Source organism: Melozone crissalis, unplaced genomic scaffold (genome assembly GCF_028551555.1).
Source record: "Melozone crissalis strain CALT ecotype California unplaced genomic scaffold, PUWL_Pcris_2 ptg000009l_1, whole genome shotgun sequence".
In the NCBI taxonomy this organism is placed as follows: domain Eukaryota; kingdom Metazoa; phylum Chordata; class Aves; order Passeriformes; family Passerellidae; genus Melozone; species Melozone crissalis.
The window spans coordinates 16,641,016-16,655,816 of record NW_026535787.1 but is presented as its reverse complement, the minus strand read 5'-3'; the positions used below and the strand labels follow the sequence as shown (position 1 = coordinate 16,655,816).

Sequence of the window (14,801 nt, the reverse complement as noted above, 5' to 3'; positions counted from 1 at the left end):
GTCCCTGGTGTGTGTGCAGGACCCCAAGTACCCCAAGGCAGAGAACCTGCTGAGCGTACAGCCCTGGCTTGGCTGCCCCAAGGGTCACAGCAGGCAGCTGAGTGTGGGGCTGTGACTGGAGAGAGCCAGTCCCATTGGCTGTGTTGATGTTGACACCTCCCTGTTCCCCACTCCCGTGCAGGAGCCAGGGCCATGCCCCACAGTGGGGTCAGCAGCTCTGAGCCCCTTGCCCCTGTCCTTCTCGCTGCTCCCCAGGGAACTACAGCTGTGCCTTTCTGCAGGTTGAGGTGGGATGCTCCTCGTGGCCCTGTGACCAGCCCTGTCACACCTTGGTGCCCACTGATGACACCAGCTGACTCAAAGCTGGACCAGAATCGCTGCAGAGTTCAGATGTTTTAGGAAGGTAAGGACTGACCCAAAGGAAAAAGGCATGGGGAAGAGCTGTGGGCCTGGTCGTGGGATGGAGCTGATTTGGGGGGATAGTGATGGAATGGGGCTGGCAGTAGGATGAGGCTGATAGGAAGGTAGAAGGACAGGTAGGGAAGAGGACAGATAGACCAGGAGTTAGGGTTGTTTATGGGCTCAGGAAAGCTGTGCCAGCTCTGCTTCCCTGCCCTTTCTTGTGCCCATAATCCCCCAGATGTTCTGGGTGGCACAGCAGCAGAGCAACAAGCAGAGGCAGGAGTGCTGTTGGGCCAGTGGCCAGTGCCCTTCCCCACAGCAGAGCTCAGAGCTGACGGTGGGGCAGACATGGGACCATGTGCTGTGACAGCTGCAGCTGGTCTGGAGCTGCACAGTTAAAACTGGCCATAACAGACCCCAACTTGACCAGCCTGGTACATTAAAGAGTAGAGGTAAACAAGTCCCTGGGTAAGACAGTGATAAGTAGGGTTTGAACTCCAGCAGGGGAGCCCAGCCAGTCCCATTCAATCCTGAATGCAGGCACCAGCTGGCCAGTGAGCTGGGTGGGGTTGAGACCCCAGCCAATCAGGTGTTCAAGTGCAGGAGTTCTGAAGCCCCTATAAAAGGGGGTGCCCACCAATTAACTTTGGCTCTTTGGCAGGAACTTAAACTTTGGCAGGAACTCAGTGTGTTCGGCGTTTGCTTGTGTTCTTTGGTATCCGATAGTGACACCCTCCTGCAAGGCTGCCCCTCCCTATCCCCAGGAGATCCAGGGAGGAGAACCAAGTGAGGAGCCGCCTGTGGAAGCTGGATGGGGCTGCCTGGAGCCCAGCCCACCTCAGCCACTCTGCCTGGATGGAGCTGTTGAGAGCACAGAACCAGAACCAGGCCCTGAGGCCCAGAGCTGGCACGAGCACCGTGGGGCATCACCTGGAGCTGCTGGCCAAGGATGTGGGAGGTCCTGCAGTGCCAGGTGAGTGAATCTGCACAGCTGTGTCCTGGGCTGGCCCCCAGCCACTGTGGGCAGCAGGGCAAGGGGGAATTCTGCCCCTCTGCTCTGCTCAGGTGAGAGCGCACCTGCAGAGCTGCTCCAGCTCTGGGACCTCCAACATCAGAAGAGTGTGGAGCAACGGGTATGAGTCCAGAGGTGTCAGAACTCAGTACATCCCTCCGGGTGTCCAGAGTTGCCGAGGACCCCACTGGGGGGCTCGGAGACCTTGGCTTGCTGCCCAGAACACCTGGGGATTTGATTTTGACCCTTGGAGCAAGTTGCCAACTTTGTATGAGGACATGAAGGTCACACAGGTTTGAACAGTGTAATAACAAAATGATCCTAGGGTGAAAATGTAGATTTTAGGATTTTTGGTATAGGGGTTATGGGGACAAGATGGAGGAATCAGGGCGTGTCTAGCCTTCCTTCTTCTTCTTCTTGTTCTCCATTTTCTGCTGTGATGTTGGTACTTTGGGATTGGTTTAGAGAAGAAGTGCACTGTCCAACATAGGTGATAGGTATTGGGAATTAAGTGTAAATAGGAAATACGTAGTTTGTAGTATAAAAGGACAGCACCGCCTTGGGGGCGGTCAGAGTGCTCATGGCTGCCCTGCAGAGCGGATCTCCACTGGGCAGAAAGAAAATTTTATAGATAAGAATTAATAAACAACCTCAAGACCAAAAAGTGAAGAGTCCAGACTCATTCTTCAGTTGTGCAGAGACATCCTACGCATCTTGGGGCAGCAATTACCAACAGCAACCCAAGATTTGGCATCCCTGGCTGGGCACGTTCCAAGGGGGCACTGATAAACCTCTTGGGAAGCAGCCAGAACAGCCTGGGAAGCAGCAGCCACTCTCAAGGCCATCCAGAGAGCTGCTGACGAAGGGACTCATAGCAGAACAGTCCGGAGCGGAGCCAGAAGGTGCCCTGGATCCTCTCTCCTGTGAACTGCTGGCGTTTCCAGCTGGACCTTCAGACTGACCTGATGACTTGGATTTGGTAAGAAGATCAAAATTAAAGAACATGGGGGGACATGCTCCCAGGAACAGTTAAGGATTTTGTCAGCCTTACAAGGCATGGCAGAGGCACACCCGATGGAAATTTCAAAGAAAGAACTCAGAGATCTTTTGCTATGGGTATGCTGTAATTATCTGTACCACCTGCACGGGTGATGCTGGAAGCAACCTCAGCAAGATGTGGGCAGGTTGCCAAACAGCAGGTTGCTGAAACTCCCACGGGGCAGAGGGAGGGGAGCAGAGGCAGAAGCGGGGGGCGGCTCTTGTTCCAATTGTCCCAGGGAAACAGAAATAGCTCCCATAGAAGGGGAGCAGGAGGGAACTTCTTCACCTCCGATTCCCTCATCACCCCGAAAGCCCACGGGACCTCCAAAACGCCCAGAATCCCCAGATACTTCAGGGTTTTCGGGCTCAGACTCAGACACCCTCTCATTCCCGGGACAGCTCAGGGCTGAAATTTCCCCAAGTGAAATCGAGGAATCGGGACTGTGCCATTATCGGGGCACGTCCTCCCGATTCGCAGGAGCCAAAGGGACACAGGAGAGGGAAAACAGCAGAGTCGGGACGGAGGGCCGAAGTGGGACCAGAGGGAGCAAAGCTCTCTAGCGGCGGGCGCGGTCCCGCGGGCGGCGGCCTCAGGCGGCGGCTGGGGCAGTGGCGAGGGCGGAAGGACCCGGTGGGAGACTCGGGAGCTGACGCGGTTTGCGCGGGGGCGGTGCCGGCGGCAGCTTCGACCGGCGCGGTGCAAAAAACGCGAGCGAGGGGCAGAAATCGCGAGGCAAATGTGGCGCAGCCACCCGGGGACAGCGTCCGGGGACGAGCCCGGCGGGGCAGCTGCACAGTCCCAGCCGGCACCCGTAGGCAGGCGCGCGGTGATGACGCCGTACCCGGATTCGGGACGCGGAGATCTGCCCGAATCGCAGCGCGGGCAGGAGCCGAGCGGGAATTGCGCGCGCCGGCGGGGGTGCGGATACAGTGCAGGGGGAAGAGGAGGGGATTCAGGAACGGATCAAACCGGGGGAGAAACATCGGAGGCGGAACGGGAAGGAGAGAGTGACGTCAGTCTAGGGAGGCAGGAGGCGTGCCCGAGATCGCGCGTGCGTAGAAGCCGCGGGCGGAGCGCAGTTGGAGGCGGGTCCGCTCCCCTGTGACGGCACGGGCAGGGAAGGGGCGTGCTCGGGGCTCGGTCACATCCCGGGGCTCCGCCCCCTCTCCGTTTCCCGTCCCTGCAGTCCCAGTCCCTTCGATCCCGACCTCTCCAGTCCCAGGGAGACACACACGTGTCCAATCTCAACTGCTGGCTCAGTCAAAAATCGCACAGTCTCGGTCTCACTCAAAATCGCGAACGCTGCAGTCAGCCTAACCGGAGCCGATCGCGGTCGCGCCGCCATCGCGGTCAGCCAGGCGGGCGACAGCGCCCCCTTGTGGTGGGGTCACCACATTGCAGGACATGCCAGACCTGCCCGACCGAGCCACAGCGCCGTCTGGTGGCGGGACTGCAGCATTGCAACACTTTTTTCCAACTACGTAGAAAAGGAAATCTAAATCAAAGACAAGTACAACACAGCAAGTAGAGTATTCATCAGCTTCTGAATCTCATGAAGCTCAAGACATTTCTGATGAGGCACAACAACAGGATGATACAATAGGCATTGCTGCCTCAGAGGGTGTTCCAGCAGGGATGTTTTCAGCAGCAACAGCAGCCAGTTCTTCAGGCAGGAAGCCAAATACCTTCTACAATATTTAAGCACGGCCATGGGAACACAAGCACGAGAATTTCAGATTCCTGTTCCGGATTTAGGAGCAAGGCCAAAGACCTCAACAAAACGAGGATTCCAGAGACACCAATGACTTCTACAACTCCACTGTACATGCAGATACCCATGGAGATGCGGGTTCCAGAAGAAGACGAAGTTGAACAATGGATTGGACAGATATTAGAAAAGAACTAGGAAAAGAAAGAGACTTATTACAAGGTTGGGGAGACATCACAATGCCAGTGACATACGAAGCACAGGGTCAAAATCAAATCCCCGGCTGTTCTGGGCAGCATGCCAAGGTCTCCAAGCCCCCCGGCGGGGTCCTCTGTAACTCTGGACACCCAGAGGGATGTACTGAGTTCTGACACAGAGGAAGCTTTGAAGATGCTCTTCACTGCTGGAGCCCCTCTACTGTGGAGACAGGCTGGGACATCCAGGGCTGTTCAGCCTGGAGATGAGAAGGTTCAGAGAACTGGAAGCCCCTTCCACTGCCTAAAGGGACTCCAAAAGAACTGGAGAGGGACAGTAGCCTGGGAGGACAAGACAAGGGGTAGTGGCTTCAAATTGACAGAAGACAGGGTTATATGGGATATTACAAAGAAATTCTTCCCTGTGAGGGTGGTAAGACACCAGCACAGGTTGTCCAGAGCATCTGTGGCTGTCCCATCCCTGGAAGTGTTCCAAGGCTGGGTTGGATGGGGCTTGGAGCTACCTGGTCTAGTGGAAGGTGTCCCTAGCTATGGTATGGGGAGGGCTTAGGAGAAGATGAGCTTTAAAATCTCCTCCAACCCAAACTGCCCTCTGCCTCTGTCATTCCTGCTTTTCCCCAGGCTCTGCACTGGATGTGCCTGCAGCTCCCTTGAGTACCTGCAGGCAGTTGGACAGGCACTGTGCTCACAGTCCTGTTGGCAGGTAATCCCATGGGTCACTGCCTTCTCCTGCCCTCACCTGGCTGTTTACTGCTCTCAGCCTTTCCCAGACAGTTCTGGGCACTGCCCTTCACTCTTTTGGGCTGGCAGGATGTGGCATAGGGTGCCTCCAGCATGTTACCCCTGTGCAGGGCTCCAGCTGCCACCTCAAGGACACCCAGGGGGAAAGGAACAGCCCAAGCCTGTGGTTCCCAAGAGAGACAAGTCAGGAGAAATGACAGAGGACAGGCCAGCAGTGATGGGGAGACGGTGTCTGCCCCATCTGCTCAGGTGGCTGCTTGGCAGGGGTGTCCTCTGTGGCCAGTAAATGGGCATAGTGGTGGCAGTTCTGTAGCTGGGACACATCACTCCTGCTGGTGCCTTGGCACTGGAGGGGCATCACAGTGTATTCCCAGGCTGCCATGAGAACCATCAGGGAGGGTGTCAGCCCAAACCCCACATCATCACAACACTAGTGAGCTTGTGACAACCATAGCACCTTCCCTTTCCACAGGCCACTTCCTGCTGAATCTGCTCCCCACACGCCTCCCAGTGTGGAGAAGAACCTACTGTGGCCTGGCCTTGCTTGTCCCCTGATGCTTGGGTGCCCTGCCCCATTTGCCATTGGCATTGCCCTTTGGCGTGGCAGGGATGGAGCAGTGTCGCTGTCGAGGCGGTCACGACAAAAAGCAGAGACCACAAGCAGTCTCAGTTGGCAACTCTTTATTATTGAACATGGCTGAATTTATACACTTTCCAGTTGTTTATGCTGCTTCTACCCTAACTATTGGCCACAATAAGTCAACATAATACTATTAGTGAGAAGTTATAGTGACTTCAACTAACTTTCTAAAAATACTTCATCTAGCTGCAAGGTTCTCTTGTCTTTCTTCTCTTGGTCTACTTGGTTACAGCCTTGGAGAGAGCTCCTTATCAGCTTCGTCGTACTTCTTGGCTTCTTCTCACTCCTTTAGCTAACAGGCCTGCTGTTAGCCCCTTCCACAGAGCAGCATGCCGGCAACTGCAGGGAGACACCAGGCAGTACTGCCATCCAGGGGTCAGCCTGCTGTGGGGCTGGCAGCAATGAGGGAACTGAGGGGACACAGGGAGGGGATGTGATTGAGGGTTGCTGTGCCCAGGGAAGGCAGAAGGCTCAGCCCTTCGCCTCTGGAATGGCCTCCTTGCCAGCACTGGGAGCATCACGAGTACCAGACACACCACTGGATGCTGGGAATACTGGGCACTGGAATCCAGGATCAGTGGGAACATGTGGTGAATGGGGGCCACAGCAGCTCCCTCAAACCCTGGAACCCATCTTGTTCCCAGTGGGAGCTGTGATGAGCTCCTTGTTCCCAGTAGGGTGCTGTGCTGGGGGACTGGGCTGAGCTCACCGGGGGGGTGTCAGGGCCCTGGTGGGTCTCCTCCGAGAGGCGCTTCCTCCGCTGCCGGGTGGTGATGCTGCCGGCCTGGCTGCTGCACTGGCTGCTGGCGGCCACGGGCTGGGAGGACTGCCTTCTGCCACGCTGCAGCGTCTCTTCTGGGTCCCCCATCTTCACATCCTCATCCGTGATGGTTCCCAAGGAGGTGGAGGGCTGGGGAGAGGATGTGGGGATGTTGCTGAGGGGCACTGTCCGTTCCCAGACTCCCTCCCAAACCCCAGTTCTGGACAAAGGGCTGCCTGACCTCCCCCTCCCGGCCCTTACCATGCTCTCTAGGGGGTGTTATAGGTTAGTTGTGGTGGGGAATTAATCACCGACTAATAAGTCCAAATAAAATGAAATTTATTAATTGATACAGCAAGCGATAATAGGCAAAGTCAGTGCCCCCGGCATGCTGGGTGACAGGAGAGTCCCCTCTCTACCACTGCCGCACTCTTCTGATATTTCATGGAGTTCTTATACAGTCCTGCTTCCGGCTTGATGTGTAGTACTCTGCGTATTCTTCTTTTGTGTCTAGGTGGTCATAGTCCACCCCCCCGGAGGTCTGAAGATGAAGATTGGTATTTTCCTTTGTCTGATTCCTGGAATTTTAGGCTCAATCTGCTGAGTTCCTGGAATCTTAGGTTTACTGAGCAGATAAGCTGATACTGTGCTATCAATCATAGCAAATCCCCCACCCATATTAACAGTTTACTAAACAGATAAGCAAATGTTTGTGAAACCCATTGTCTTTGGTTTCACCTTCCTTATCCTTTTAAGTCTGGAAATTTACTTAAGCAAACAAATTGAGGTGGTCCAACTTCGTATGCTTTGATGAACAAACTTAAAGTTTTAACCCATTACAGGGGGTAGCTGATTTTCAGGTGGGGAGGGCGGGCCTGGTTCTGCCGCTGCAGCTCTGCAATGCGGTTCTAGTCATCCAGCTGCTCTGGCTCATCCTGGCACATGCCCAGCTTCATGGTGCTCTGGCCTAAATCCAAAGCAAGGAAGGGTCACGGGGCTTCCAGGTAAGACAGGGCAGAACCCCACAGCCAGCAGTCCCAGTGCCTTCCCCGCCCATACACACCGAGGCTGGAGCTGCTGGTCCGCTGCAAACGCAGGGAGCTACGCGTGACCGGTCGGTACCCAGGGAGGCCCAGCAGTACTGAATGGCCAGGGCTCTTCTCTGGGGAGGAGGCTTCCAGCTTTGCAAGGGTTTCCTGGGAGGGGAAGCTGGTGAGGGAGCGGGTGGAGGCACCTGAGCGCAGACGGCCGTTAGCAGGGGAAGATGTTTTTGTGGACTGAGCCAATGGGATGTTCTTGATGCAGACCAGTTCCTCAGACTCTCCCTGGTTCTGGGTGTCCAGGTTTAGAGCAAATTTGGGGAAGAGTCCCCCAAAGGAGTTCCGGTGGGAAAAGCAGATCCAATCGGCCCCTCCCCCCAACTGGTCTGGGAGGAAAAAATACCCCCTTGGAGAAAGGTGGAAAAAAGCTGTTTATTAAACAATAAAACCAAAACAATATCAAACAATGAGACCCCTTGCCACTCTAAACGAGATGACAAACTGAGAAAATCCCATCCTTGGGTTGCAGCTCACTCAGTCTTTGATCCGTCCCTCCGGTGCTGGAATTGTCGCAGGCCAGGCCTGGCCCGGTGGGCCGCAGCTGCATCTGCCGGTGCTCTCCTGGGTGTTCAGTCCAGAGCAGTTTCAAGCGGTCCAAAGAAAAGGGAAAAAAAACAGTCCAGGGAACTTCTTTGCCTCAGCTGGCTAACACTAACTAAAAAGCAAAAGAAGAGCTCTGTCCCGCTGTCTGTCCACAGACAACACAGTCAGGAGAAGGAATGTGGAGGAGTGAGTGCAGTGTCTGAAAACAAACTGCGCCCTTCTTCTCTCCCCCTTCACTCTCTGGAACACTCTTAAAGGTACAAAACTTATTATTCAACATAAACAGAATGAGACAATTGGGGATAAAAGCATCATATAGTCAACCCAGGACATTCCACCCCTTATCCCCATATTGTCTGCTTACTACTAAAACTAATATAAATTCTAACTCTACAAGTACATATATGATACATCCATTATACAGCTATACACAGACAATGGTAATAACATTCAGCAAACAGTGATATTTACACAGGTTTTATCCAACAATTAGATCTCCCTGAGGTACACATCCTGTTGTTCCATCTTTTTTGCACCATGTGCAACCTGGTGCCTGAGCAAAAACAACCCCACGAATGGGTTTGTCTGTATTCGAGGCAGGATTAATCCAAACTGTCTTCCCTAATAAACCTCTGACATGTATCACTGGGACTTTGTCTCCATCTATTCTCTGCAAAGGCTCAGATTGGGCAGGGCCCACTAGGTTAGTAGAGCCTCGGGTGTTAAATAACCAGGTGGCTTTTGCTAAATGCTGCTCCCAATTTTTGAAAGATCCCCCACCCAAAGCTTTCAATGTGGTTTTTAACAGCCCTTTGTACCTCTCTACTTTTCCTGCAGCTGGTGCATGGTAGGGAATATGATACACCCACACAATGCCATGTTCCCTGGCCCAGGTGTTGATAAGGCTTGAAGGTTCTTGATAAGGCTTGATAAGGTTCTTGAAATGAGTCCCATTGTCTGACTCAATCCTCTCAGGGATACCATGTCTCCACAGAACTTGTTTTTCAAGGCCCAGGATGGTGTTCCGGGCTGTAGCATGAGACACAGGGTAGGTTTCCAACCATCCAGTGGTGGCTTCCACCATGGTCGTAGCACGTAGCGCTCGCCCTGGCATGTCTGGGGCAGTGTGATGTAGTCAATCTGCCAGGCCTCCCCATACTTGTACTTGGACCACCACCCACCATACCAGAGGGGCTTCATTTGCTTGGCCTGCTTGATGGCAGCACATGTCTCACAGTCATGGATAAGCTGAGAAATACTGTCCGTGGTTAAATCCACCCCTCAGTCTCGTGCCCACTTATAGGTGGCATCCCCGCCCTGATGGCCTGAGGCATCATGGGCCCATCGAGCTAGGAATAACTCTCCCTTGTGTTACAACTCAAGTCCATCTTTGACACCTCTATCTTTGCAGCCTGGCCTACTTGCTCATTGTTTTGGTGCTCCTCATTAGCTCTGCTCTTGGGAACATGAGCATCCACATGGTGGACCTTCACAGGCAGCTTCCCTACCCTGGTAGCAATGTCTTTCCACTCATCAGCAGCCCAAATTGGTTTTCCTCTATGCTGTCAGTTATTGGAATATGAATCCCAATATTACCAGGTAGATTGTGCCTGGGCCAGTCTGACCCTTGCTGCTAGGCCAAAGGCGGCAACTGTGGTGTATCACCCCAGAGACACCTTTAGCTTGCTGGTGGTTGCAGCTGGGCAGCTGAACAAGTCTAGGCTTGTTAGGAACTCCGTTTACCTCAGGAGGGAAGGCTTTAGGCTAATGGTGAGGAAGAAGGAGACGGATTCTGCCGGGGGGTCATATCCAGAGCTTTATTCCATGGTCACAGAAGTCTGAATCATGGTAACAGCTCCAACAGAATGCAGGCCGCATGGCTTGATTCACCTTTTAAGCTCCTGGGGGAGGGGGAGGAAAGGGGCAGGTGAGCTACCAACCAGGTGGGAGGGGCAGGGTCTCAGGGGAGGATGACACCGAGATAGGCCAATGACCTCTGGGCATAGGGGCATCTTTTGAACTTGACCAACCACACGACAACCTTCCTGGAATGTTAAGCCTGATTGACAGGACTCACTCAGCAAGGGGGCGAGGGGAAAGGGAGAGAGGTATAGGCACACCTGGGAAGGGACCCGGAAGTTTAAAACAGGCTATTATAACACACTGCAACAGCCAGTTAGCCTCTCTCCACCTCTCCAGCCATCCCCACAGAGCATTGGCTACCATCCATGAATCAGTATAAAGGTAGAGCTTTGGCCACTTCTCTCTCTCAGCAATGTCCAGGGCCAGTTGAACAGCTTTGATTTCAGCAAGTTGGCTTGATCCACCTTCTCCTTCAGTGGCCTCTGTGACCTGTCGTGTGGGGCTCCATACGGCTGCTTTCCACTTCTGGCTCATTCCCACAATGCGGCAAGAACCATCAGTAAAGAGAGCGTATCGTGTTATCTTCTGCTGGCATGGTATGGTGGAGCTTCTTCAGCCCGTGTCACTTCTTGTTCCCTTTCATCAGCGAGACCAAAGTTTTCACCTTCCGGCCAGTTTGTAATTGTTTCCAGAATCCCAGGGAGATTCAGTTTTCCAATATGGGCATGCTGTGTCATAACAGCAATCCATTTGCTCCATGTGGCATTGGTGGCATGGTGGGTAGAGGGAACTTTTGCTTTGAACATCCACCCCAATACTGGTAGTCAGGGTGCCAGGAGGAGTTGTGCTTCAGTGCCTATTACCTCTGAGACAGCTTGGACTCCTTCATAGGCAGCCAAGATTTCCTTCTCTGTTGGAGTATAGTTGGCTTCAGACCCTCTGTAGCTACGACTCCAAAATCCTAGTGGTTGGCCTTGAGTCTCCCCAGGCACCTTCTGCCAAAGGCTCCAGGACAAGCCATGGTTCCCGGCTGCAGAGTAGAGCACGTTCTTCACCTCTGGTCCTGTCCTGACCAGACCAAGAGCTACTGCATGAGCAATCTCCTGCTTGATCTGTGCAAAGACTTGTTGCTGCTCAGGGCCCCAGTGGAAAGTGTTCTTCTTACGGGTGACCAGGTAGAGAGGGCTCACGATCTGACTGTATTTGGGACTATGCATTCTCCAAAAACCTATGGCGCCTAGGAAAGCTTGTGTTTCTTTCTTGCTGGATGGTGGAGACATTGCTGTGATCTTGTTGATGACATTGGTGGGAATCTGATGCTGTCCGTCTTGTCACTTCACTCCCAGAAACTGGATCTCTTGAGCAGGTCCCTTGACTTTGCTCTTCTTGATGGCGAAGCCAGCTTTTAGGAGTATCTGGATGATTTTCTCCCCTTTCTCGAACACCTCTGCTGCTGTCTTCCCCCACACAATGATGTCATCAATATATTGCAGATGTTCTGGAGCCTCACCCTTTTCCAGTGCAGCCTGGATCAGTCCATGGCAGATGGTGGGGCTGTCTTCCACCCCTGGGGCAGTCGGTTCCAGGTGTACTGCACTCCCCTCCAAGTGAAAGCAAACTGAGGCCTGCATTCTGCTGCCAGAGGAATGGAGAAAAATGCATTGGCAATGTCTATAGTGGCGTACCACCTCGCTGCCTTGGACTCAAGCTCGTACTGGAGCTCTAATATGTCTGGCACAGCAGCACTCAGTGGTGAAGTCACTTCATTCAGTGCACGGTGGTCCACAGTCAATCTCTATTCTCCTTCAGATTTTCACACAGGCCAAAAGGGGCTGTTGAAGGGTAAGTGGGTCTTGCTGACCACCCCTTGGCTCTCCAGCTCTCAGATCATCTTATAGATGGGGATCACAGCCCCTCGAGTGGTTCTATACTGTCGTCGATGCACTATGGAAGTGGCAATTGGCACCTGTTGCTCTTCTCCTGTCAGGCATCCTACTGCAGATGGATTCTCAGACAACCCAGGCAAGGTGTTCAATTGCTGGATGTCCTCTGCCACTACAGCTGCTATCCCAAATGCCCACTTGAGTCCTTTTAGGTCTTTGAAGTAACCACTTCGAAGGTAGTCTATGCCCAAAATAAATGGGGCCTCTGGGCCAGTCACGATAGGATGCTTCTTCCACTCATTCCCAGTCAGGCTCACATCAGCTTCCACCAAAGTAAAATCCTGGGATCCCCCTGTCACACCAGCAATAGAAACAGACTCTGTCCCCACATGTCTTGATGGGATTAATGTACATTGCGCACCAGTGTCAAGCAAAGCTTTGTATTCTTGTGGTTCTGATGTGCCAGGCCAACGAATCCACAAAGACCAGAAAACACGATTTTCCTTGGCCTCTACCTGGCTAGAGGCAGGGCCGCTCTAAGCCTGGTTATCCTTCTTTCCCTGGGCATATGTCTTGGATATTCCTTCAAGGGGATCGGACATGTCATCATCATCATACCTGGCAGCTCAGCTAGGGGCAACTGGAGCTGCTTTCCTTCTGGTGGCTTCCTTCAATTCACACACCCGTCGTGCCAGAACAGCAGTAGGTTTTCCATGCCACCTCCTCATGTTTTCTCCACAATCACGCAGGTAGAACCATAGCTCATTTTGTGGGGTGTACCTTCTCTCACCATCTGGGAGTCGTCTGCCTTGGATACCAGAACCTCTGATCTGTACTGCCGAGATTTGGAGAAGGTCTTCTTTAATCTCCTCTCTGAGCTTCTTATGATTCTCCTCTATCTTATCCGCTAAATTCTGCAGATGTGTTTCTACTGCTGCAATTCTGGCATGTGTTGGGCTGTGCACAGCATCTGCATATGCTCGGAACTTCCTTGCCATGTCAAGTAGAGTCTCATCCCTGTCATCCCTCTTCATTAAGGCTAAGGCAGAAGCATATTCATGTGGCCCAAGTCACACAAGTTTTCGCCACATCACAGGTGTGCATGGTACTAAGTCTAGGTTCTTAGTTGTCACATTATCTGAGAAGATAATCTCTGCCACTGCCATTTCTCTCAGGCGTTGGATCCCTTGCTCTGTGGTCTTCCACTGAGTTTGTTTCATATAAAGATATCTGCACACAGGTGTCTTTGTGCAACACTGTCCAAGACCCGTGCCCAGAGGCTGTGTGAATTAGCCCCCCTCATCATTTCTTGGTCGATGACAGGATCCTGTGACAGGGATCCCAAATGCCTCGCTTCAGTGCCGTCCAGAATTGTAGCCTCGCCTGCAGCATCCCAGAGCCAAACTAACCAACTAATTATGGATTCATGAGGTCGTCGGGTGTAATCCTTCCGTAAGCCACGAAGGTCCTTTAGGGAAAAGGACTCAATATTTGCATCTGATCTTGCACCAGCTGCTTTGACTCCTGATTTTAGGTCAGGGTGCATTGAGGTTCCTTCTCCTGCATCACCATCATCATCATCATCCACTGTTCGATTAGTTTTTTCCGTGCATTTCCCACTTCTAGTACTGGTAGCAACAGCCATGGGTTTAGATGCTGGCTTAGGCTCACTATCTGGTTTGGCTGCTGGCTTCGAGCCTGGGCTGTTGGCTACAGCTTGAGTGTCTGGGATAGCTGATTTATCTCTCTGCCCCCCTGCCTCTGTCTGCTGCCCTACACTATCTAACAAAGGGCAATAAGCATAGGCCAAGGCCCAGCTTATTGCAATTAGCCTTTTTACAGGATCATAGAATCACAAAAATTCTAGGCTGGAAGAGACCTGTAAGATCATCGAGTCCAACCCATGTTCTAACACCTCAACTGGATCATGGTACCAAGTGCCACATCCAGTCTTTTTTTTAAACTCTTCGAGGGATGGTGACTCCACCACCTCCCTGGGTAGATGATTCCAGTATTTGACCACTCTTTCTGTAAAATACTTCCTCCTTAATTCTAGCTTGCATCTCCCTTGGCGCAGCTTGAGACTGTGTCCTCTTGTTCTATCTGTTGTTGCCCGGAGAAAGAGACCGACCCCCAGCTCATCACAGCCACCCTTCAGGAAGTTGGAGTGATAAGGTCACCCCTGAGTCTCCTTTTCTCCAGGCTGAACAACCCCAGCTCCCTCAGTCATTCTTCATATGGCTTGTGCTCCAAGCCCCTTACCAGCCTCGTTGCTCTCCTTTGGACACGCTCAAGCATCTCAATGTCCCTCCTAAAGTGAGGGGCCCAGAACTGGACACAATACTCCAGGTGAGGCCTCACCAGTGCTGAGTACAGGGGAAGAATGACCTCCCTGCTCCTGCTGGCCACACTGTTCCTGATACTGGCCAGGATGCCATTGGCCTTCTTGGCCACCTGGGCACACTGCTGGCTCATGTTCAGCTGACTGTCAACCAGCACCCCCCGGTCCCTTTCCACCTGAACACTGTCCAGCCACACCGTCCCTAGCTTGTATCATTACAGGAGGTTATTGTGGCCAAAGTGCAGGACTCGGCACTTGGACTTATTGAAATTCATCCCATTAGATTCTGCCCATCCATCCAACTGTTCCAAGTCCCTCTGCAAAGCCCTACGTCCCTCTAACGTATCAACACACATTCCCAGCTTAGTGTCGTCCGCAAATTTGCTGATAAAGGACTCTAAACCCTCATCCATGTCATCAATAAAAATATTAAACAGAACTGGCCCCAGCACAGACCCCTGAGGGTCACCACTGGTGACTGGTCGCCAGCTGGTTGCAGCACCATTCACCATCACTCTCTGGGCCCGGCCATCCAGCCAGTTCTGAATCCA

General features: G+C 52.8%; 1 protein-coding gene and 1 long non-coding RNA gene across 2 annotated transcripts in view; one reads left to right on the top strand and one right to left on the bottom strand.

Annotated features, from left to right (window-relative positions):
- Positions 1-59: 59 nt before the first annotated feature.
- On the top strand, positions 60-2,245 carry LOC128933413 (uncharacterized). The gene is made up of 3 exons (XR_008482780.1): positions 60-403; positions 1,167-1,375; positions 1,468-2,245. It is a non-coding gene; the product is annotated as an uncharacterized LOC128933413 (long non-coding RNA).
- A 5,129-nt stretch (positions 2,246-7,374) lies between these two features.
- NUMA1 (nuclear mitotic apparatus protein 1) overlaps positions 7,375-14,801 on the bottom strand; it is a 111,441-nt gene continuing 104,014 nt past the window's right edge. Inside the window, exon 21 of the mRNA XM_054270191.1 lies at positions 7,375-7,487. Within this exon, the coding sequence (XP_054126166.1) occupies positions 7,429-7,487 (59 nt within the window). The 3' untranslated portion in view covers positions 7,375-7,428. The remainder of the gene's footprint in view (positions 7,488-14,801) is intronic.